Consider the following 19,801-nt stretch of genomic DNA (forward strand, 5'->3'; position numbering starts at 1 on the left):
ACCCTCACCTTCACTCTCACTCTTTACACCTTCTCACCCTCACCCTTAGTTTTAATTTTAATTAGTTATAATCGTAAATAAACGTAAGTTTTTACTTATTAAAAGAAGAAACTACACATTATGGTCGAGGGACGACGTAACATTTTGCTTGGAAGAGTAAAACCTTCCAGACGGCAAAATGGTTCAATATCGACGAGCGAGCAGTCCGAGTCTAACAATTTTGTCCGAAAATATGCATGCCTTTGTAAATGCCTTTCGAAAAGTTGAAAGACAAGGAATTATTGAGGATATAAGACAGCGATACGAGGGATACATTCAGACACGCCACGCTCTTATTAACTTCAGGTGAGCAGATGTAGCTTGTACACCTGCCGACACAGCAGCTGTGCGTGCAGTGTACAGCTGCTGTGTACTCGTACAGCTCTTCGTACCGCGTCAGTCTTGTAGTGCTGGTGATGCAAGTACTGCTGTGCTTATGTGCTCTGCGATGTTTCCGTCTCTGTGTGCACATCTGAAATTTAAAAGTAAATGTTCTTGTAGAATAAAGATTTCGTTTCATGTAGGAATATAATCTCAATTGAAGCCCGATTTTTTAAAATCAATTGTAATCTCAAACTTTTTATTAGGGCGCTCCACGTCGTGCTGCCAGCGTGGAAAATTTAGTGTTATTCTTTGCGTGGGTCCAAAGTTGGTATAGAAACTAATAAATTCACAAAAAAGCAAACAGGAAGCAGCCGCAGTAGACAAAAGACACTTCATTGCTTAGTCAGTCATACCGTACGTTATTTATACATCGTTTTAACGACGGCTCAAATACAGAGACCAATGAGCTAAAGATTTTCATAGATTAAACATTCAAGGAATAAGCTCCACATTAATATTAATTGGGCATTAGAAATTAAAAATTTGCTCACCTCACTATAGTTTTTGAATTAGTAATAAGCACTAGGTATGTTTCTGACGACGTAGTTGTACGCTGCGGTGATGCCGCATACTAATTCTGTGACCCCAGAGCATCGGGTGTGTCTGGTTGCACTCAACCGCATCTCGTCTGCCGGTGAGTCCTGTCGAAATATCGTGATCACATTATCGTTACGATGACAAATTACGGAATGTCTGATTGGTGTCAACTTCATTGATAGGACCGAACTCCTACAGCAGCGTTCAAGCTGTAGGTCGTATGGGATTAACAATAATAATTGATAATTATAATATCAAGTTGCAAAATCAAGCGCCATTTGCTTGTTAGCATGAAAGAAGGCGGAGAGAAAAATTGTGCAATCTCGATTCAGTGAAAATTCAATGGCTGCAAAAACAAAGGATACAAAGATGGCGGCTCCACATTCTCTGTCGGCTCCACATTAACAAACGACTCCACATTCTGTAAAGCAGGGAAAATATTCTAAATTTCAGCAACAGTTAACGATGTTTACAGCTCAAGGAAAGTCGGGAATAGAATCAGATAAAAAAAAACAGAAGCGAGGCGGGTCAAAAGTCAGCTACTGCGCCCTGACGCCATCAGCTCGCAGGCGTCAAAGGTCAGCTCCAGATGAGCAGCATCCGCTCCTCTCCATCGCAACTTCATGCTGTACATTTCACTGATTAAAAAAATAGATTTAAATAAAATTGAGAATATTATGAAACCATTGGTAACATTGTTATAATGGAACTTGTCTCATAGTTTGATTTCTTCCCTTAATGGGGACACATTAATAATAATGATATCCGTAAATAATATAATGATGTCCGTATGACATCACAAGAAATCACAGGGCATCGTATATATGACATCGCAGGACATCACAAGACATCACAAGACATCACAAGTCATCACAAGACATTGGTCAAGCTCCTATAATGTGTATCATTAACTTGTAATCTTTGATTAGTATCTTTTACCCTCAATTAAGCAGTTAAATTATCAACCTTGACTAAACTTATAAAGTACACCAAGGCGCCGTGCACTCAGTGTAATGAGTAGGACTGTACAAATATCGATACCCCTCTCTGCTTCTGACACTATTACCCATTCAGTTCTCTGGGTGATCTAGGAGTGTTGATGAACAATCAGGTCAATTTTAATTGGTGATCACATACCGGCAATAACCGCAAAAGGTAGACAACAGATGGGGTGGATCTGGCGGACGTTCAGAACGAGAGAAGCGGAACCGATGATCACGCTCTTCAGAGCCCTTGTAATACCTATCCTTGAATACTACATGCACAATACCTGCCGACCGCTGCGCTGCCACGCGAGTTTGGTGCCGATGCCCTCAGGGCAGCTGTGAGCGACTCATCTGCCCGGGACAATGGGGCACGCATTCGCCAAGGTCACATTCATGTCAGTTTAATCATTTTTAGCGCACTTCCTCCTTTATGAAAAAAACACGCATTCTCCAAGGTAACATTCATGTCAGTTTAATCCTTTTTAGCGCATTTCCTCATTTATGAAAAAAATGCGCGTTCGCCAAGGTCACATTCGTGTCAACTAAATCCTTTTTAGCACAATTTCTAATTGATGTAGAAATGAACTATTGTGCTTGCCATGTCCGTCTGTCTGTCTGTCCGTGACTTCACGTTTTCGTCGACGAGAAAATGCGCTCTCTGTCACTCACTGCAGTGAGTATGAGGTATATATTTTTTTCTATATCAGTTGGGAGCATTTTGGTGATTACTTTAATCACTTATAGAAACAAGCTTTATGCTCTTCATATAATTATGATGAACATAATTATCGCACTAATGAGTTGCACACGAACACCGTGCCTGCATATTTCCCTGCCTTGCATTATTGTGGTCATATTTCACGCAGGCTGTAGTATTATTTCTTATCATTGATGCGAGGTTTGATCTCTGGAGGTCATTGGGTCCGGTCGATCTGGATGGCTTTCTACTGATAAATTCTTGTTTAAAGTATGCCTTTTACTGATATATGCTCGGTATAAGTATGATTTGTAATGATGTATGCTCGCTTTAAGTATGCTTTTAATTATGTATGCTTGGTATAAGGTTGCTTTGTACTAATATATGTCCAACATATGCATGCCATACACTGATATGAGCTCGGTACATATATGCCTAAAAATGATAAACATAATAAAATCGCCTATAGTGATTTTGTAACGAATATTAGAGCAGTCAACGATATTCTATATTAACGATTGTGAGAGCAGCGAATAATTTTCTTCATTGATGATCATTTGAGCAATCAAAGATATGCTTAATAATGATTATTAAAGTATCAACGATATCTGTCATCCCTCCCAGGTCCATCCCACTAAACATCTAATGTTGAATCAACATTGAATTAAACGTTATATGGTTGAATCGACCATAATTCAACGTTGTTTCAACGTCATTTGAATGGGGAGATTAATTGCAGTGAGTAATAAAATTCACGAAACAAGGTTTCAATTTAAGTCATTGTAGCAAATTTTGTTTACTAAACATGAAGTCATTTATTACTTCGGTCACTGTTCCGTTATTCACACAATGACTTTGTATAATTAACGGATTATTGCAATAATAAATATTTTCAATTCAAATCAACCAAGTTACAGCAGGACATCGGTAATCAGTGCACGTTCTAACTAATTGCTTGATTCTCGATTAAGTTGCGCGTGGCACGAATAATTAATAAGATCAAGCTAACATGATTCGAATAATTGAAAGGTTTTAACATCTGATTATTCTCTAATGATTGATGCAATATTACAGGATGTCGAGATGACGCACATGACTAACTAAGATATTTTTACTGACGAAGTTTGTCGCTTTTTACATTCGATATAAGTAGTGTACAGTATGATTAGTGTGGTGACTTGTGCTGCTGGGCGGTGTGATGGTGAGTGTGATGGTGAGTGTGATGGTGAGTGTGATGGTGAGTGTGATGGTGAGTGTGATGGTGAGTGTGATGGTGAGTGTGATGGTGAGCGCCTGTCCCTCCTCAGCTGCGCCTGTCCCTCCTCAGCTGCGCCTGTCCCTCCTCAGCTGTGCCTGTCCCTCCTCAGCTGCGCCTGTCCCTCCTACGTAACCGCCTGACGCAAAAAATTTTAAAACTCCATGCCAAATAAAATGAGATTTTTCAGGCACAATATATTCACAAAATCGATTGAACATTTCAAATTATTTGCATAAATAATTTAGTTTAAGTTTTTATTTTTTAGTAACACTGAACATCATAATGGCCATTGATGTGATCTTTTCGCCAGTGATGTAATATTTTGTTGTGTAATTTTATTGCAACTTTGATCGCTATGGGTTGGAGGTTCAGTAAACACTTCCATATTCAAGTCATGAATTACAGCGCAGTACGCCGTGTAATTATGATTAATTTATACGTTGATATTCCAATTATAAACCGATCTTATCTCATTGATATTATAAAACTGAACAGATAATATTTTACTGAAATACTGACGCTATACTGAGCATTTCTGAGGTGATCATAGGAAGACTTACTTCAGAGCATCAGGGCCTTTTCCCCATGTTTCCATCAGAACTGAGGTGATTATAGGATTATTCTGGACATTTCTGAGGTGATAGGAGGAGGTGATTCTCTATTTACTTCAGAGCATCAGGGGCTTTATTTCTGTTTCCATGAGAACATTTCTGACGTGTTACTGGCCGCTGTGTTGTGAGAGGCGAGGCTTGTGGCCGCGACTGTCGCTCATCTCACACAATGGCAGGATTTCCTGCCTTGTGTGTGTTTGTGTGTGTACACGTCACACACGTGTACGTATCAAGAGCGTACACTTGTACTGTACACTGTACACACGTGCACGTATAGACAGCGCACACGCGTACTGTAATCTGTACATACATGTACGTGTAGACTGCGTACACGCTTAGCAAGTACACCCAAGCACGTGGATGAGATGTCGCCGGGTAACTGGAGTGCGTGAGTTAGCTAACGAACGTGAGATTAAATGATTGTGACGCTCGACTAGGGATTGCTTGTGCGGTATGAGTTATGTGTAATTAATACAAAACAACACACTCAAATGATGTTAGAGACTATTTACATCCATGCTTGTTCTATGCTATGTTGCGTGTGTTACTAAAATTGTTATTTAATGAAGGGTATACGTATGAACAGCCACACACCGAGCATCCATGCCGTACGTCGTTCGATCTTGAATACCAGCCGCTGTAAACTAAAATGTATTGATCGAAAGTTCCATCATGATTCGTTGCCGAAAGTTTGAGAACTTGGAAATCGTTCAAAATAAAAAAGAGTTGAGAAATAGCTCATAAAATGTTATATATTTCCTTAATTTTCATCTATTTCCGTCGCATTAATTGTCCACAAAAGACAATTAATGGACGACGTGTTTCTATTGTAAGTAGTGCGCCTGATGTTAGGCTTAGATTTTTCCTGAAGGAACTAATTTGAAGCATTTCCTGTGGACATTAATTGGTTACGGACATGACATAAAGATATAAATACTTGAATGCAGATGGATACGCGGACTTGTAAAGTTTAAATACAATTATGGATCACTCATAATGAAATATAATTTCTCGATGACTATGATTTTCCTCATGCGAGCGTCAATGAGCACATTTTAGACACTCAATACAGTTTCGCAACGATCCAATCGCGACGTATTGTGATTGTTTCATGATTTCGCGACGATTGGTCGATATTACAATTCTGCGCGAGAAGCGAAGAGAGAAAAAGCAGAGAAAGAGAACAGAGAAAAGCAGAGAAAGAGAACAGAGAAGGAGCAGTTACAGAGAACAGAGGAAATGAACAGAGAAAAAGCAAGTTCATCAAGAAAACTACATTGAACTTTCTTTTGTTTAACTGCAGATCGAGTATTAGTTGTTGGTCTGCACGCGGATATAGGAAGCGATGTCAGCCGAGTGGCATGATCTGCTGAGCCAAGCATTCCACGTACGGCATGCAGCCACATGTGCACGACATGCAGCCACATGTGCACGACATGCAGCCACATGTGCACGACATGCAGCCACATGTGCACGACATGCAGCCACATGTGGACCGGTTCCTTCGGCTCCCTGGGATACCGGAAGACCTTCCGTTGTCTCATGAATGTAATATAATTCAGCCGTGACAGGATAACACAGCTGTGTGTGGGCACCCGCTTGACGCTTCAGACGTCGCCGCTGAAACATTTCTCAGTACCGCGGCAGGCGTTGCTCAGTGAGCCGAGGTGTGAAGCGGCCTGTGCTTAACAAAATTTATCAGTACTAACTTATAAACATTTTTGGAAGTACAGAGTGATCTCGAAGGTGTGAAGCGGCCGATGCTTAACAAAAAAATTTTTATGAGTACTAACTTTTAAACATTTTTGGAAGTACAGTGTGATCTAGAAAATTTTTTATGTGAGCAACATTTGAATTTTTCATTTCTCTACATAAAATGAGTAATGTGGATACGTTCAATATATTGGAAAATACTTTGAAGCATTAGACTATTACCGAAGTGGCTGTGAGTTCAAGTAAATTGCATGGACTAAATCCACTCATAAATGGAGCTGCATGAATATGAGTATAAAGCAGGAGATATTAACAATAAATGTAAGTACTTGAAGCTCATTTAAATAAAATATGAATAATATAGTTAACGTATTTATTAACGTATCTATCCGATGCCTAAATCCCAGGTTTGATGCAAAGTTAATTGCTGTGATAGTGTAAAAAAAATAATAACCTGTTAGGGTATCCGAGCATGTATAGGATAGCAGCTTGTACAGGATAACATTGTGCACAGGATAACAGCGTGCACAGGATAACAGCGTGCACAGGATAACAGCGTGCACTGGATAACAGCGTGCACAGGGTAACAGCGTGCACAGGATAACAGCGTACACAGGATAAAAGGATGTCCTAATTTAAAGCATATGCCTATTACGCACGCTGCTAGCTGGGATAGCGTCCTAGCTGCTTTACCCGATGCATGTAGCCGCCTTACCGAATTTGAAGACGCTCTTTAGCAGTTTATTTATTGGTATAGTTTATGTTCCCGATTTATGCCCAATATTCCAACGTCTTTCAGTTGCAGTTCCTTCCATACATGTTTATTCAATAATTTACGTGCTAGCGTGTAAAAATCGTGATGAAACCTTCACATTCTTCAACAAAAACCTACAAGAAAATGAAATTTTTCACTTAAACTATTGTGATTACAAATACTGTAAATAATGCTTACTGTAAATCCAATTAACGCTTTATTAACTGTGATATCTGTAGTATCGTCACAATCATATGAGCTATGTGTAAATTCACTGTACTTTATTTATAGAATTGAAACGGCGAATGTGGTACAAAAAACTTTTTCAAAATTTTATTAATATTAACCTCTTAATTTAACGTCCAGAGGTTCTGCATGGTTGCTAGCAAACTGCGGGGTCTCAAGGAGAGCTCGTTTGCTGCCTCGCTTGTTTGCAGCAAAATGTTTCTGCTGAGCCAGCGTTCCGCAGCGCAGTTATGAAGACTGCAGCACCAGCCCTATACTCATAAAAATGTGTGTGTCATAGTATATAAATAGTGGCAAACTTACCACACGTAGCACTGATACTCTCTTCTTCAGGGGTGCAAAAAGCGCATCGACATTTGGACAAAGACTTACTCCTTTCGCAGAGTAAGTCCGTGAGTAGGCATAATTTCGCTATATTTTTAACTTTACCTGCAATTCCGGCCACGTGAATAGGCATACAGAAAGAATCATCTTGATTGGTTTTCTTTCGTACGAAGGCTTTTGATGCAACTCTACATATATTATATAATATCTTGCCAAAAGGAAAGAAACTTTGATAATCATGATCCAGCGATGGCTGATCGCTAGCAGAAGCAGTGTTGGCGTGTTTAGTTCGGACACGGAAGCCCATAAAATAAGCTATTTAATTCTCAGCCACGCATCTGAACCATTATGATGTGAGATCATAACCGCCGCTACGGGTTTGTCGCCCTGGAAGGTCAACTCGTACTTATTTTTTAGGATGAAATGAAACTCAAAGTCAGAGTAAAATTCCAAGAATGTCTCAATTTACCTCTCCATCGATGCTCCACAACTGATCAATTTGGAAGACAGCAAGCAGTTGTTCTGATCGCAATGCCGTAAAGTAATTATTTGTTTATTCGAATCTGTATTTATTTTTGCTACTCTGAAGTTTTCCTAATTCATCTTTAATTTTTTTAATTTGTTTCGATAGTATTTTTCTCTTAATTAATGGGCATGCTTACGAACTAATACAGATTCAAATAAATAAATAATTACTATACGGCATTGCGATCATAACAGTCATCGTGCTCACATTGACAGTCCTCAAACGTTCACAGCGCTAATGATGTTTCACGAAGTTATATTTATCTCTGAACAATTAATTCGACGTTCCTGAAATGCGACTAAAGAACTGGAGTGGAAGAAGGAGTTGTGCCATTGAGACATGGCGTGCGATTGACCTCGACAGACCTCAGTCTGACAGCGGATGCACTTTTGTTCGTCACTAACAGCCATTTTATCTTGCTTATCTCACCATAACTGATCAGAGTTTTTTTTAACTCTGAATACGTATTCACGATACATTCGAGTGCAGAGTTCTCAGCTGCTGCGCTTGCAGATGTGGCTGCACAGTGCACAGTAAATCGAATATCCGAACGTTTGAGTTAAACATGAGTATAATTTATGAAACACGCATTTTATTGACGCGTGTCAACAATTTGTAAGTAGCTAGTTTGAAGTGAATATGCCAGATAGACTCTGTCAGCTTTTCCAGCTATTGTATTGCATAATAATTTATGTACCAGGAGGGTTATTTAAGTGCATATGCGATTATAGCGAAAGAGGGTGCACGCTAAATCTACGTGAGCCGGAAAACGTTTCAGTCGATGATTAGAAAATTTAAATACATTATTATATTCCACTAGGCTGTCCGGAGATTGAATCTAAAATAATCTTCTATTCTTTCACTATTACATAAGTGGTACCACATCTACATGAATTTTAAATTAGTCCGATGCATATTATTTAAGCTATATTGTACATATCCTTATCGGAGGCTCGGGAATTGTATGTATCCTTATTGATATTAAGACATGACCACTAATCCCACTATCGAAGCTAATGATGTCTGGAGGATGGTCATCATTCATCAATGAAGTGATGTACAGCACGTCATCACACGCTCACATCACCTGCGCTGCCTTCACCACACGCCGAGGCGCAGAGAATAGCGTCGTCCCCCTCGCCGCGAGAGCGCCTATTTTGGTCGCCAGTCGCGGGGAGCCCTCGGTGCGTGGTGCAGGCAACCGCTGAGTGCGCAGGCAACACCTCGGTGGTGCACAGGGTACCTCTCGGTGGTGCGCAGGCAACATCTCGGTGGTGCGCTGGCAACCTCTCGGTAGTGTGCAGGCAACATTTCGGTGGTGCGCAGGCAACTTGTCGGTGGTGTGCAGGCAACCTCTCTGTGGTGCGCAGGCAACCTCCCGACTGCACCATCATCACTATCATGGTACTAATTAAGTTACCTAGCTAACTTGTAATAAATTGTTATTACAAGTTAACTTGTTATATGTCTACGATAAACAGTGACCACTGTATCACACATTATAGTGCGGTACAATACAATGGGTGGCGGGAGTTCTTGTTTAAGGGAACGGGAGTTGGAGTTGAAGTTGTTTTAATAAGAAAGTGAATTGAACTCAAGACGGAAGCAAGCACTTATCGACCGTGCATTTGGCAACATGCGACATTGTTGTGAAGCTGAAATGAATTCATGTATTAAAAAATATTCCTGTTGTAAATTTGCAATTTCCAAAGCGCATTAAGCGACAAAGTAAATAGAAAATTAAAAGCGGAATGACTGTGTATGTGCGGAAAATTTGTAATTTTCTAATTTTCCGCATTCTTTGAATCTCAAGATTTTGATAGTGAATATGAATGATATTTTTAGAAGATGAAGACATATGGCTGAAAGCGATGCCGTTCAGTGGGTGACCGCCACCTTCCAAGATGGCGCCAACTCTTACGGAAGTGACAGCTTCTGCCATCAGTGCTCCAGGTTAAGCAGTGATTAAGATGTTGGGGAACGGTTTAGCTGTCAAATAGCAAACTAATAGATAATAGTAATGAACCTTAGTAAATTGGCCGAAGGAAAGCAAGTAAATGAAGGAACTTGAGTGCTATCGAAGTGCACCTATAACTAGCAGCCTCTTGTCTGTCGTGGAGAGAGTTGTACAAGTGCAGCCAAGGAAGGTTATTCCAGCTTTATAGTGAAATTTTATGTAAGAAAATTTCGAATTTATACGAACTCTTTCCGGAGCCCATCGTAAGAGCCAAAATATAAAGACTGAATAGCTCACTTTTGATACTGAGAAGAAATGATTTTTAATAGCGATGACCTTGCTTCCGTATCTTTGTGGCGCTTGCATCTTTCCCTCGAGAAGGGGGAGGTCTCGAAAATTTTAAGTTCCCTATTAAAATACAATTTTTCACGAAAGTAAATCTTGGCTATGCTTCGTGTTTTATGGCACATTTAAAACATTGGAACTTTATTAAATCGTGTTGAGAACTGGAAACAAAATGGCGGCTGTGGGTGGTTGACGTCACCACCCAGCGATGCAGTTTCTCGAGGCTCGTGTGATGTCATGTACATTTGGCAGCAGTTCAGTTCTTTGTTGATGTTGTGGACTTAACTGAACATTTTGATTTTGAACGTTGGTGAGCATTTTTCCTTGGACTTCAATGTTAGGCGTTTGTTTTGATTTCGAACGTGATTGAGCATTTAGACTTCAATGTTGGGCGTTTGATCCTTTTTAACTAGAAAATAAAAAAAACGTGTGAATGGGACAATATTGACATTGTAAATCAAGTGAATTGATGTCAATGTGGGTTAAAAAGCAACATGAAAAATGAAAGATTTTCGTCGCTCATTTCCGCACGTTTGCTCCTCCGGGACCCGGGCAAGCAAGTGTCGTTGGGGAGAAATGTTGCCAGACGAGACAACGTTGCTGGCTGAGCGAGTGCCGACTGGAATTTTATCAAAAAATTATTTTTTGATTGATTTTTACGTTGTCTAATAGTTTATGCTCGTCCAGAGGAATTATTATAGTGATCCAAGGAATTATGATATTGATGTCACATTTTGAAGTGCCTCGATATTAATTAATTAATTATTTTGATCTTTCATTTTTCATTCGATATTCGATTCATTAAAATTGGCATAAAGTTCAAAGTGATCATCAAGGTCGATGCATCAAGAAATATTACCCTACATAAAATGTAAATAAATACATATGAAGTTTATACCCAAATGACATGCTCGTAATTAGTGGGTCTGGAAAGAACGGAAAATGTATTATAAGAAATCAAAATAGCTGCTGTTCGGGATAGAGACCTAGATCCTGATCTAAGAATTTCGGATCATGCCTAAGAAAATTGAATTTTTCCAATTGAAATATTCTCACAGAAGCCTGAATCTATTCATCTAATTACAAAAAGTTTCAAAATGTGGTTAAATATATGGACCAGGAGGATTTAAAAATAGTCTACGGAAATAACTCTCGAAGTTTCGTCACAAGTAAATCCTACTGAAAAATATTAACTGCTTACTTCAAAACAATAACCAATTTATAGGTTGCGGTTTAGGCATGATTCTTTCTCTGCTCGTGTTTAGAAAATTATTAAACTTATCCAACTTCGTAGGTGACTTTGAAATTTCGCATGCATAGAGAGGCAGCCAACAAATCTCATTCGCCCATAATCTGCTTGAAATCAATTAATTTTCATCAATAAGAACACCATGAACACAGAACAAAAAAAAAAAAAAACCATTAAATGCACAAATTAACCTACAGAGGTCAATTTGACGTTTCTTGCATGACTCGGACGTTAACCACTAAATAATGACTAACAAATAAGAACATGCGGTTTATCCTTTGTTGTCAAATTTATGAATAAATAGTCCGCTTTTCAACCTCGAGATGACTTTAGACAATGAACCTGAACTGTTATGGGTGATGGGAGGATCAAACGGAACCAGCACCGCGGCCAAGTATGTCAAATAATTTCTCTTAATATACAGGAAGTGTAGTCAATTGGGGTCGAATAAATTTTAATTAAGCAACAAGGGATTCGTGCACAAAAAAAGATTCACGTCATCGAAGGAAACTTCTGCACCATTTTTACACGAGCATTCATTTAGGTTCCGTAGCACGGCAAATTCTTATGGTTTATCATTTCACCGGCATATCGTTATACTGTAATCGTTCCTCAAACCTTTACAGATGATACAGATATTCATGAGATGGTGACAAAGGAATTGGTGTAATTTTATGTAAATGTTGGTTACCTCATTCGTCTTCCGGTGCTATCTGTCGTCTCTCTCGATGCTCTCTGATTTTTCAGAACTATAAATGTCGCGCACCTTAACGCCACATAGGTGCAGAACGCCATAAAAACTTCAGAGTTCACAATCTACAAAACATGGACATAATAATTATGGATCAAACAATTTGCTATAAATAAATAATCTAAATAATTAGGCATGAAAACAAATCCTAATAAGTTTATTTTAACATATTTTCGATCAATAAACACATGTGGTCTATACAACGTAATATCGTTTCAGTATTGTATATAGGGGTTGTTGGGGCGAGTATCCAGGATACTTATCGTGTTGGGTTATTGCTTGCGCCTGAAAATTTATTGGTAGCGGCAGAAGAAAAATAATTGGAGAAAATGGGGAAATTAAGAATCGGAGGAACGGGAAGAGAAGATTAGATCAAAAATTTAATTATTCTTAAAATTTCTTAATAAAAAATTTATTAAAACGTCGCAAAATAGTTTGTCTGCATTTTAAAACGAGAGTCAAATGAGAGTTTTATGTAAACTGGCGGCTTAACCGATTTTTCTGCATTCAGCATAAATGCATAATTATATAGGGAATTCTGGTTAAGGGATTTGAAATTATAGGATTGAACAGTATAATCTGTTAAAATCTGTTAGAAAATAAATGAAAGAGATGCGGTGAATTTAATTTAATTTCAACTTGAAAAATTTCTCATGTATAGTTTCCTGTAATTTCTCCTGTTGGCTTAGTTTTTATTCGCAATGCCTTAAAAATCAGCAATTAATTCATACCAAAAAGGGATATCCTATTCAAGTTCGGAGTGCCTCGGCACGGCAGGCATTCTGGACGTATCACCCATCGATGCAATAGATAACGATGTGCCGATTAAATCTTCACCAGGCGAAAAGAAATCGCTTCTGTGACCGAAATTTCCAAACTTGAGCCAATATGAATTAAAGTAAGCTTATCCAAATCCTCGTTTTAGAAGAAGCTAGTAAGCGTTTTGAAATCTTGGCTAAATTTTAGTAAAAATTTCAGTCCGATATATATTGCAATTTATGTATTAGATTACAATTCTAAAACTGAATGCATTTACAATGCATCGTGATGGCGTAGATTCCATTCTCATAGAATGCCTTGGAATAATTTTCTACGACTCGCGTTGCTCAGAGCAGCTGATTATATTCGACCATGGTATCCATGATACTTCAGGCCCGTATAAATATTGCAATATAAGAGAGATTTGCGATGTTCGTTCATGAATTTCGCAGGGGAACAAAAGCTCGGCGCGCGAAGAAATGTTTAAAATCTCAATTTTATTTCAGGTACTATGACAGTCGACATCGAAAATCAACGCCGTTTACTCGTACCAGACAACGCAAAGATGCCGAAATGGGAGAAAATTTCGAAGATCATTGAGAAAGACGACGCCAAGGAGCTGCGGCAGCAGCTGGAGCACGAGACGCTGGAGCTGGTGGCCCGGCCCCAAGACTCCAGGCACCACAAGACGGCGCTCCATGCCGCTGTTGAGAGCCCCGCTCCAGAGTGCCTGAAGGTCCTGCTGGACGCCAGCCCAGGTCTAGATGTCCTGGACTCTCCAGACATCGACGGCAACACGCCTCTACATGCAGCGGTGAAGGGTCTTAATAGTGACGCCATCACTAAACTTATTAACGCAGGAGCTAATGTGAACTTACGCAATGATCAGGGACATTCCCCCCTCCACCTGCTGGCTTATGCGGCGGCCACTGCTGCGAGTGCTGAGAACTTCGATAAATGCGTTGATGCTTTGCTCAAGTGTCCAAGTTTGGACTTTGAAGCTTTGAATAACAGTAAGATCACTCCCTTGCGAGCCGCGGCAGGGAAAATGCCAAGTAAGACAGGCTCTTTGGTAACGTTTTGTCAGAAGCTGGTGCAGAAAGGAGCAAATATCGACACCAGCACGCGGTCAATTTTAGATAAGCATAACTTTCCGAACATTCCGATCGAGCCCACAACTTTGCCACAGCCTCAAACCGCGACTGCGAAACTCCTCAACCTTCTTATACTCAACCAACCTGAAGGCATCGCGGATATGTTTAGGGGTGTGAGTGGCTCGCAGGAAGTTCGTGCGGCGGTCAACTGCTACTTCGGGTCGAAGAAAGCCTTATACTACCTTGTTGACCGCTGCAGCGAGACGGGGGTGAAGGCACTCCTACAGGCCGGGGCCGACCCTTGGTCCAGTAACAGGAACGGCGAGCTTGCCCTCCACAGGGCACTGGCTCGTGGGCACGTGGCTATCGTGAACCTCCTCATCAGTGAGATGAAGAAGAATAACAGGAACCGCGTGGTTGATCTGCGGCACAAAAGTTTCTCTCTACTGCAAAAAGCGCTAGAAAATAACAAAGCTGCTGATAAAACTGTTACAGAATCCTATGATCCGAATAAATGCTTGCAGCGCTTGTTTGAAAACGACGTTTTAATAGATGTTAATCAAAAGGAAGAAGGGACCGTCGTAAACCAAACTGCTCTCCACATTGCCGGTGCAATGAACAACCAAGAAGCTATGGCGATTCTTCTCGAACATGGAGCGTATCTCGGCGAGCATCGAATGATCGGGAAGCAAGACAATGGAACGGTTCTTAAAGCTTTAATTGCAAAGACACTTGAGAAAACCATGGATAATTGCATCAAAGTTCCGTCCCAAACCATTGAGAAAAACGAGGATGATACCTTGGATCCCGATTACACTCTTGAGCTGAACTACCAGTTCCTAATGAGCCCCACCCCCAGCGAGCCCACTAAAGTTCAGCAGCTCGAGAACGAAGTATCGCCACTATACGACGTCAGTCAAAGCCAAGAACACCGCAACTCCATCAAACATCCACTTATACAAACTTTCCTTTACGCCAAGTGGAGGAAGGTATTTCCACTTTACATTCTGAATTTATTTCTCTATATGATGTTTGTAATACTCCTCACCGGATTTATGTACGGGCTGAAGAACTTACGAGTGGTAGAAAACTTGGCTTCGTCAAGCAACTCCACAGAAGCCCAGCACCTGGAGGAAGAGATTCTGCGGTACCGAAGTACTCGCACCGCCTGCATGGCTTTTGTCCTCATAATCACGGTCTACATGATGGCTAAGGAAGTTTTCCAGATCGCGTTCACGTATAAAAGTTACTTTCGGTGCATCGAGAACTACTTGGAATGGTTCTTGATCGTCGCAGTTCTGGTGGCCTGCTTGGTACCGCTGTCTGTGTCCGCCACTCGACACCTCGCGGCCTGGGCGATGATCGCTGCATGGTGAGCTTCATTAATTCAATTTGACAAAGAATTTAGAAGAAAAGAAACGTCAAGGAAGTTCACAATGTTCTCAACGAAAGCAATTATATAATATAAAATTAAAATATAATGAAATATAAGGAAAATTATAGAATTAAAATGAAATAAAATGTATGGATAATCAGAATAGAAAATCAAAAGATGCACAAAAAAACGATACCAGAACATAAAAATTACAGACATAAAAACCAATACTCTTTGTACTGATGATGGAGTTTGTCTCCGAAATGTTTTCAGGGAAGATATGGTAAACTTGTTGACGTTTTCTTTTCTTTTAAATTCTTGGTGAATTTGCGGTTTAAATAGACTAAGGATATTAAAATTTACTATTTATTTTAAATATATTAAATTTTAAATTCAAGTTCTGTTAATTGAATATACGTAAATATGTATGAACTCAAAGCTGACAATTAAATTAATTAAATGCATATATCAAACAACTGAGAATGCCAATAGCTTGGTAACTTATATAATACATAAATTTTCAGCTATCTATGAGGCAGGTCTCACTATCAGCCATTTGAGTCTTTACTTAATATTAATAACAATTTCTCAGTATATAAAAATACTAAGCCTATAGTATAATACGTACCTATAGAGGCCTGATAACGTAAGTTACCTCCCCAAGGCGAAGAGTTAACGCTTTTGTCCACGCATCGATTCACGGCAGTCTCTGCTGTTTGTACATGACGAGGGTTGCAGTCGGAAAACAAGGGGTTGAGTTTAATGGGCAACAGGTTAGTCGTTTGATAAACAGGTTTTAAGCTATAGGGCGAGAGGTTATTAGTTCGATCAACCAGTATTAAATGTGAGTAACAGGCAATTATTTGTTCGATCAACAAGTATTAAGCGTGGTTAACAGGTTATTAGTTTGATCAACAGGTAGCAAGCGTGGGTAACAGGTAATTATTTGTTCGATCAACAAGTTTTGAGCTGGGGTAACAGGTTATTAGTTCAATCAACAGGTATTAAGCATGGACCATAGGTAATTATTAGTTCGATCAACATGTAATAAGCGTAGATAACGTAGATTAGTTCGATCAAAAGATAAATATTTAGTAACCCGATATCAAGTTTATATAACAATTATTCAGCGGTATGAGTTCATACCGAGCAGAGTGGTGTCCTGGGTTCCGATAGCGACTTTAGAATTTCAGCTTCTACAACCGGTTTCCCTGACTTACGAACTTCAGATAAGTATGTCTGCTTGCGGTTACTTCTAAATTGATTTGTCGTTTATTTGTCAATTTAGATTTCAATCTCAGCAGTTTTGTTCCATTGTTTACTGATTGATTGGATTTGCATTCTAGGAGTGTGGAGCAACTGATGATGGAGCTTGACTCCGAAAGATTTTACTCTCCAATGATATTTTAAAATGTTGTACAATTTTTTGCATCTAAATCCCAGGTATCAGTTCGTGCTGGTGCTCGGCCGAGCGCCGCCGCTCGCCATCTACATCACAATGCTGCGCCACGTGTCCTGGAACTTCCTGAAGCTCGTCTTTCTTTTCGGCTTCCTCATCATCGCGTTCAGCATCAGCTTCAACATCATCCTCCAGCCTGATGACGGTGCACAGGTAAGCCACGATCAGGCTTTCCGATAAGAAAAATTAACAAGCGATTTAATTTTTTTGTTCGTGCTGTGGAGAGAAACTATTTCAATATTTGGAAAACATGTCCCATTTATTTTTCTGAGCTTAGAAAATCTTGCTATGTTGTCTACAGGTCTCAAATAATTTCTGAACTATCCGGAGCTAACAATTGCTAATTAAGCATCCGCCCTTTGGAATAAAAATTGGTTTATTTTTTAAATATTCGCTAGTGATGGAAAAGGACCGGTAAACACGTAGGTCATCAAGTGCTCGAATGAGAATTAAATCCCTAAGTAACTATACTGAAGTAATGAAGGAGCAAAACACTCCTCCCTCACTAATGTTCGTCCAACAGAGCGGGGACTTCGCGGACTTCTGGACGACGCTGCCGCGTGCCATCGTCATGTCCACGGGCGAGTTCGAATATTCGTCCATCAGCGAGGAGCTGACGAAGGCAGGCACGGTCTACGCCACGTCAACCGTGCTTATCTTCCTAGTGTTCCTCTTCCTCATCTTCCTCGTCCTGATGAACGTCATGACGGGTCTCGCCGTCACTGATGCTAAGGTGCGCACGTCACAACGAAGGAAAAACTAGCGGTAGTCTTTAAAATGCACGTCGAGTGTCATTTCAGCATCGACAGAATGGTTCGACTGCTCTGAACATTAATATCACAAAATTTTCTTCAATTAAATAAATCTGACAACACATTTGATATTCGATGAGTGCCACTGGAAATGAACTTAAATTCTGAAATTAAAATATATTGCTTGGAGGTTATGTAGAGTTACATACATTGAATTTTTCTTTTAGCTATGAATTTCAATAAAGATTTCCCATAACGGTTAATATAGTTAAACCCAAGCGCTCAACACAGTGTAATACTGAAGTAAATGTTTAATGCCTAATAAATGAAAATGAAGCATGCAAAAGAATTAAGAGAAGATGTGTGCAAATGTTATTTTCCCTCTACTATTGTCCCGGCTGACGGACAATTATTTATTCCTGTATTGCCGCAGGAAATTGTTGAAGACGCGGTGCTCTATTCCCTCAAGTCGCGACTCGAACTCGTGTACCTCAACGAGCAGCTGTTCATCAAGGTGAGACTGGACCATGTTGTACCGTGCAGCAAAGCTTCAACAATCATCAACACGCGTTTCACCAGCCAAAAAAATAACGCGCGTATTGAAAACTACGTTTCATACTTGAGGAATTAATGGGAAAACAGTTTGTTTATGCTGTATTTGATAAAAATTACTAATGCTGCTTTAAATACAGAAAGCTTTCTTTGCCAAAATAAAGATGAAACCTGCAATGCTTGGTCGGTGAGCCTACCGCTGTGGGAGGCAGACGTAACGCCTTGTCTCTCCGTACCTGTGGTGGCCCTAACAAGCAATAATAAAGCGGACGATATCAATAATATTTTACACTACCGTAAAATTATCATAACTATTCTTAGCGCATCGAGGATAACTATAGATGAATGTCTTCAAAAGCGTCCAGCAATCCTGTATTGAGTTGTGAAAATTCACATCCTCGTGTGGTGTTTTTTCAGACCTTTACTCCAGAATTTCTCTCGCCAGGTGCGCTTCCTGCAGCGCCTCCTGCCGCGCCTGCAGCTGCTCAGCAGCAAGCAGCGGCGGCTGCTCGTCAAGATCAACAAGTTGCCCAAGACTGAGAGGATCATTTACGGCGACCAGGAGCAGCTCAAGTGCAAACTGGACAACCGCACGGCTGAAGTAATCAGGTCAGCTGCTCGAATACTGGCAACTCGATTTTCCATTGCCACGATCTCGATTATTGAAGTTGATGGCAACATAGCGTTAGAAAATTATAAAAGTATGAAGCTATTCAAACCACTACTAGGATTGAAGCAGAGAGGTGCGGGTTCGATCCCAGCTCTGTGCGCCAGTTTCTGGTAAAAATTGGCGAAGAGGCCGGTCAGTTAAGCAAAGCAAAATTGAAGCAGTGAGTTACGTGTTCGAGGCCGCAACAAGCTGTGAATTTTTGGCGATGTTAAGAATCGGCGACAGGCCTACGGCCCAACAAACGCTGAAACCGTTTTTACTTGTTATATTGCAGGTAAAGTTTCAGCTTCTCGATGTGCAAACCGAGGCTTGTTCAAGTGACTTGAAATTTAATTTTATTTCTGTTAGTCAGGCAGCGAAATTTAAAAACTCAAACTCTTGCAGGAATCACCGCCTCAACAGGATCGCAGCTCAACGTGAGGAGCGCATGCAGGATCNATGTGAACTAACATGTGAAAAATACTGATCTATGCCATTAATTATTAACTTAGTTAATTCTCATGTAGGAAGACGGCTTCTCAAATTGTGATATATTATTTTTGTTTAAGGTGCTCGCATGTTAAAACATGAGGCTTTCCAATGAGAATAGTGAGTTGAAAACTGCGTGTTTTATGTACCGATGGATATAGCAATTCTTAGCATAAACTAGTTTAGATAAACATGTACTTAAGCATATATTGTTTATAATTTTTATTTCATGCTATTGTGACATTCAGCACTGTGGCGTACCAGGCTTATCATAAATACATAGTATGCATGTTTA

General features: G+C 39.9%; 1 protein-coding gene across 1 annotated transcript; it reads left to right on the top strand.

Annotated features, from left to right (window-relative positions):
* The first annotated feature begins 962 nt into the window (after positions 1 to 962).
* LOC108669558 (transient receptor potential cation channel protein painless-like) lies at positions 963 to 19,504 on the top strand. Its single transcript, XM_018156929.2, has 7 exons — positions 963 to 1,057; positions 13,643 to 15,602; positions 17,049 to 17,217; positions 17,588 to 17,797; positions 18,250 to 18,330; positions 18,814 to 18,977; positions 19,423 to 19,504. Exons 1-7 carry the CDS (start codon positions 985 to 987, stop codon positions 19,502 to 19,504), a joined length of 2,739 nt encoding a protein of 912 aa, XP_018012418.2. The 5' UTR covers positions 963 to 984.
* Positions 19,505 to 19,801: the final 297 nt, after the last annotated feature.

This window comes from Hyalella azteca, unplaced genomic scaffold, assembly GCF_000764305.2.
Source record: "Hyalella azteca isolate HAZT.00-mixed unplaced genomic scaffold, Hazt_2.0.2 contig7299, whole genome shotgun sequence".
NCBI classification, from domain to species: Eukaryota; Metazoa; Arthropoda; class Malacostraca; order Amphipoda; family Hyalellidae; genus Hyalella; species Hyalella azteca.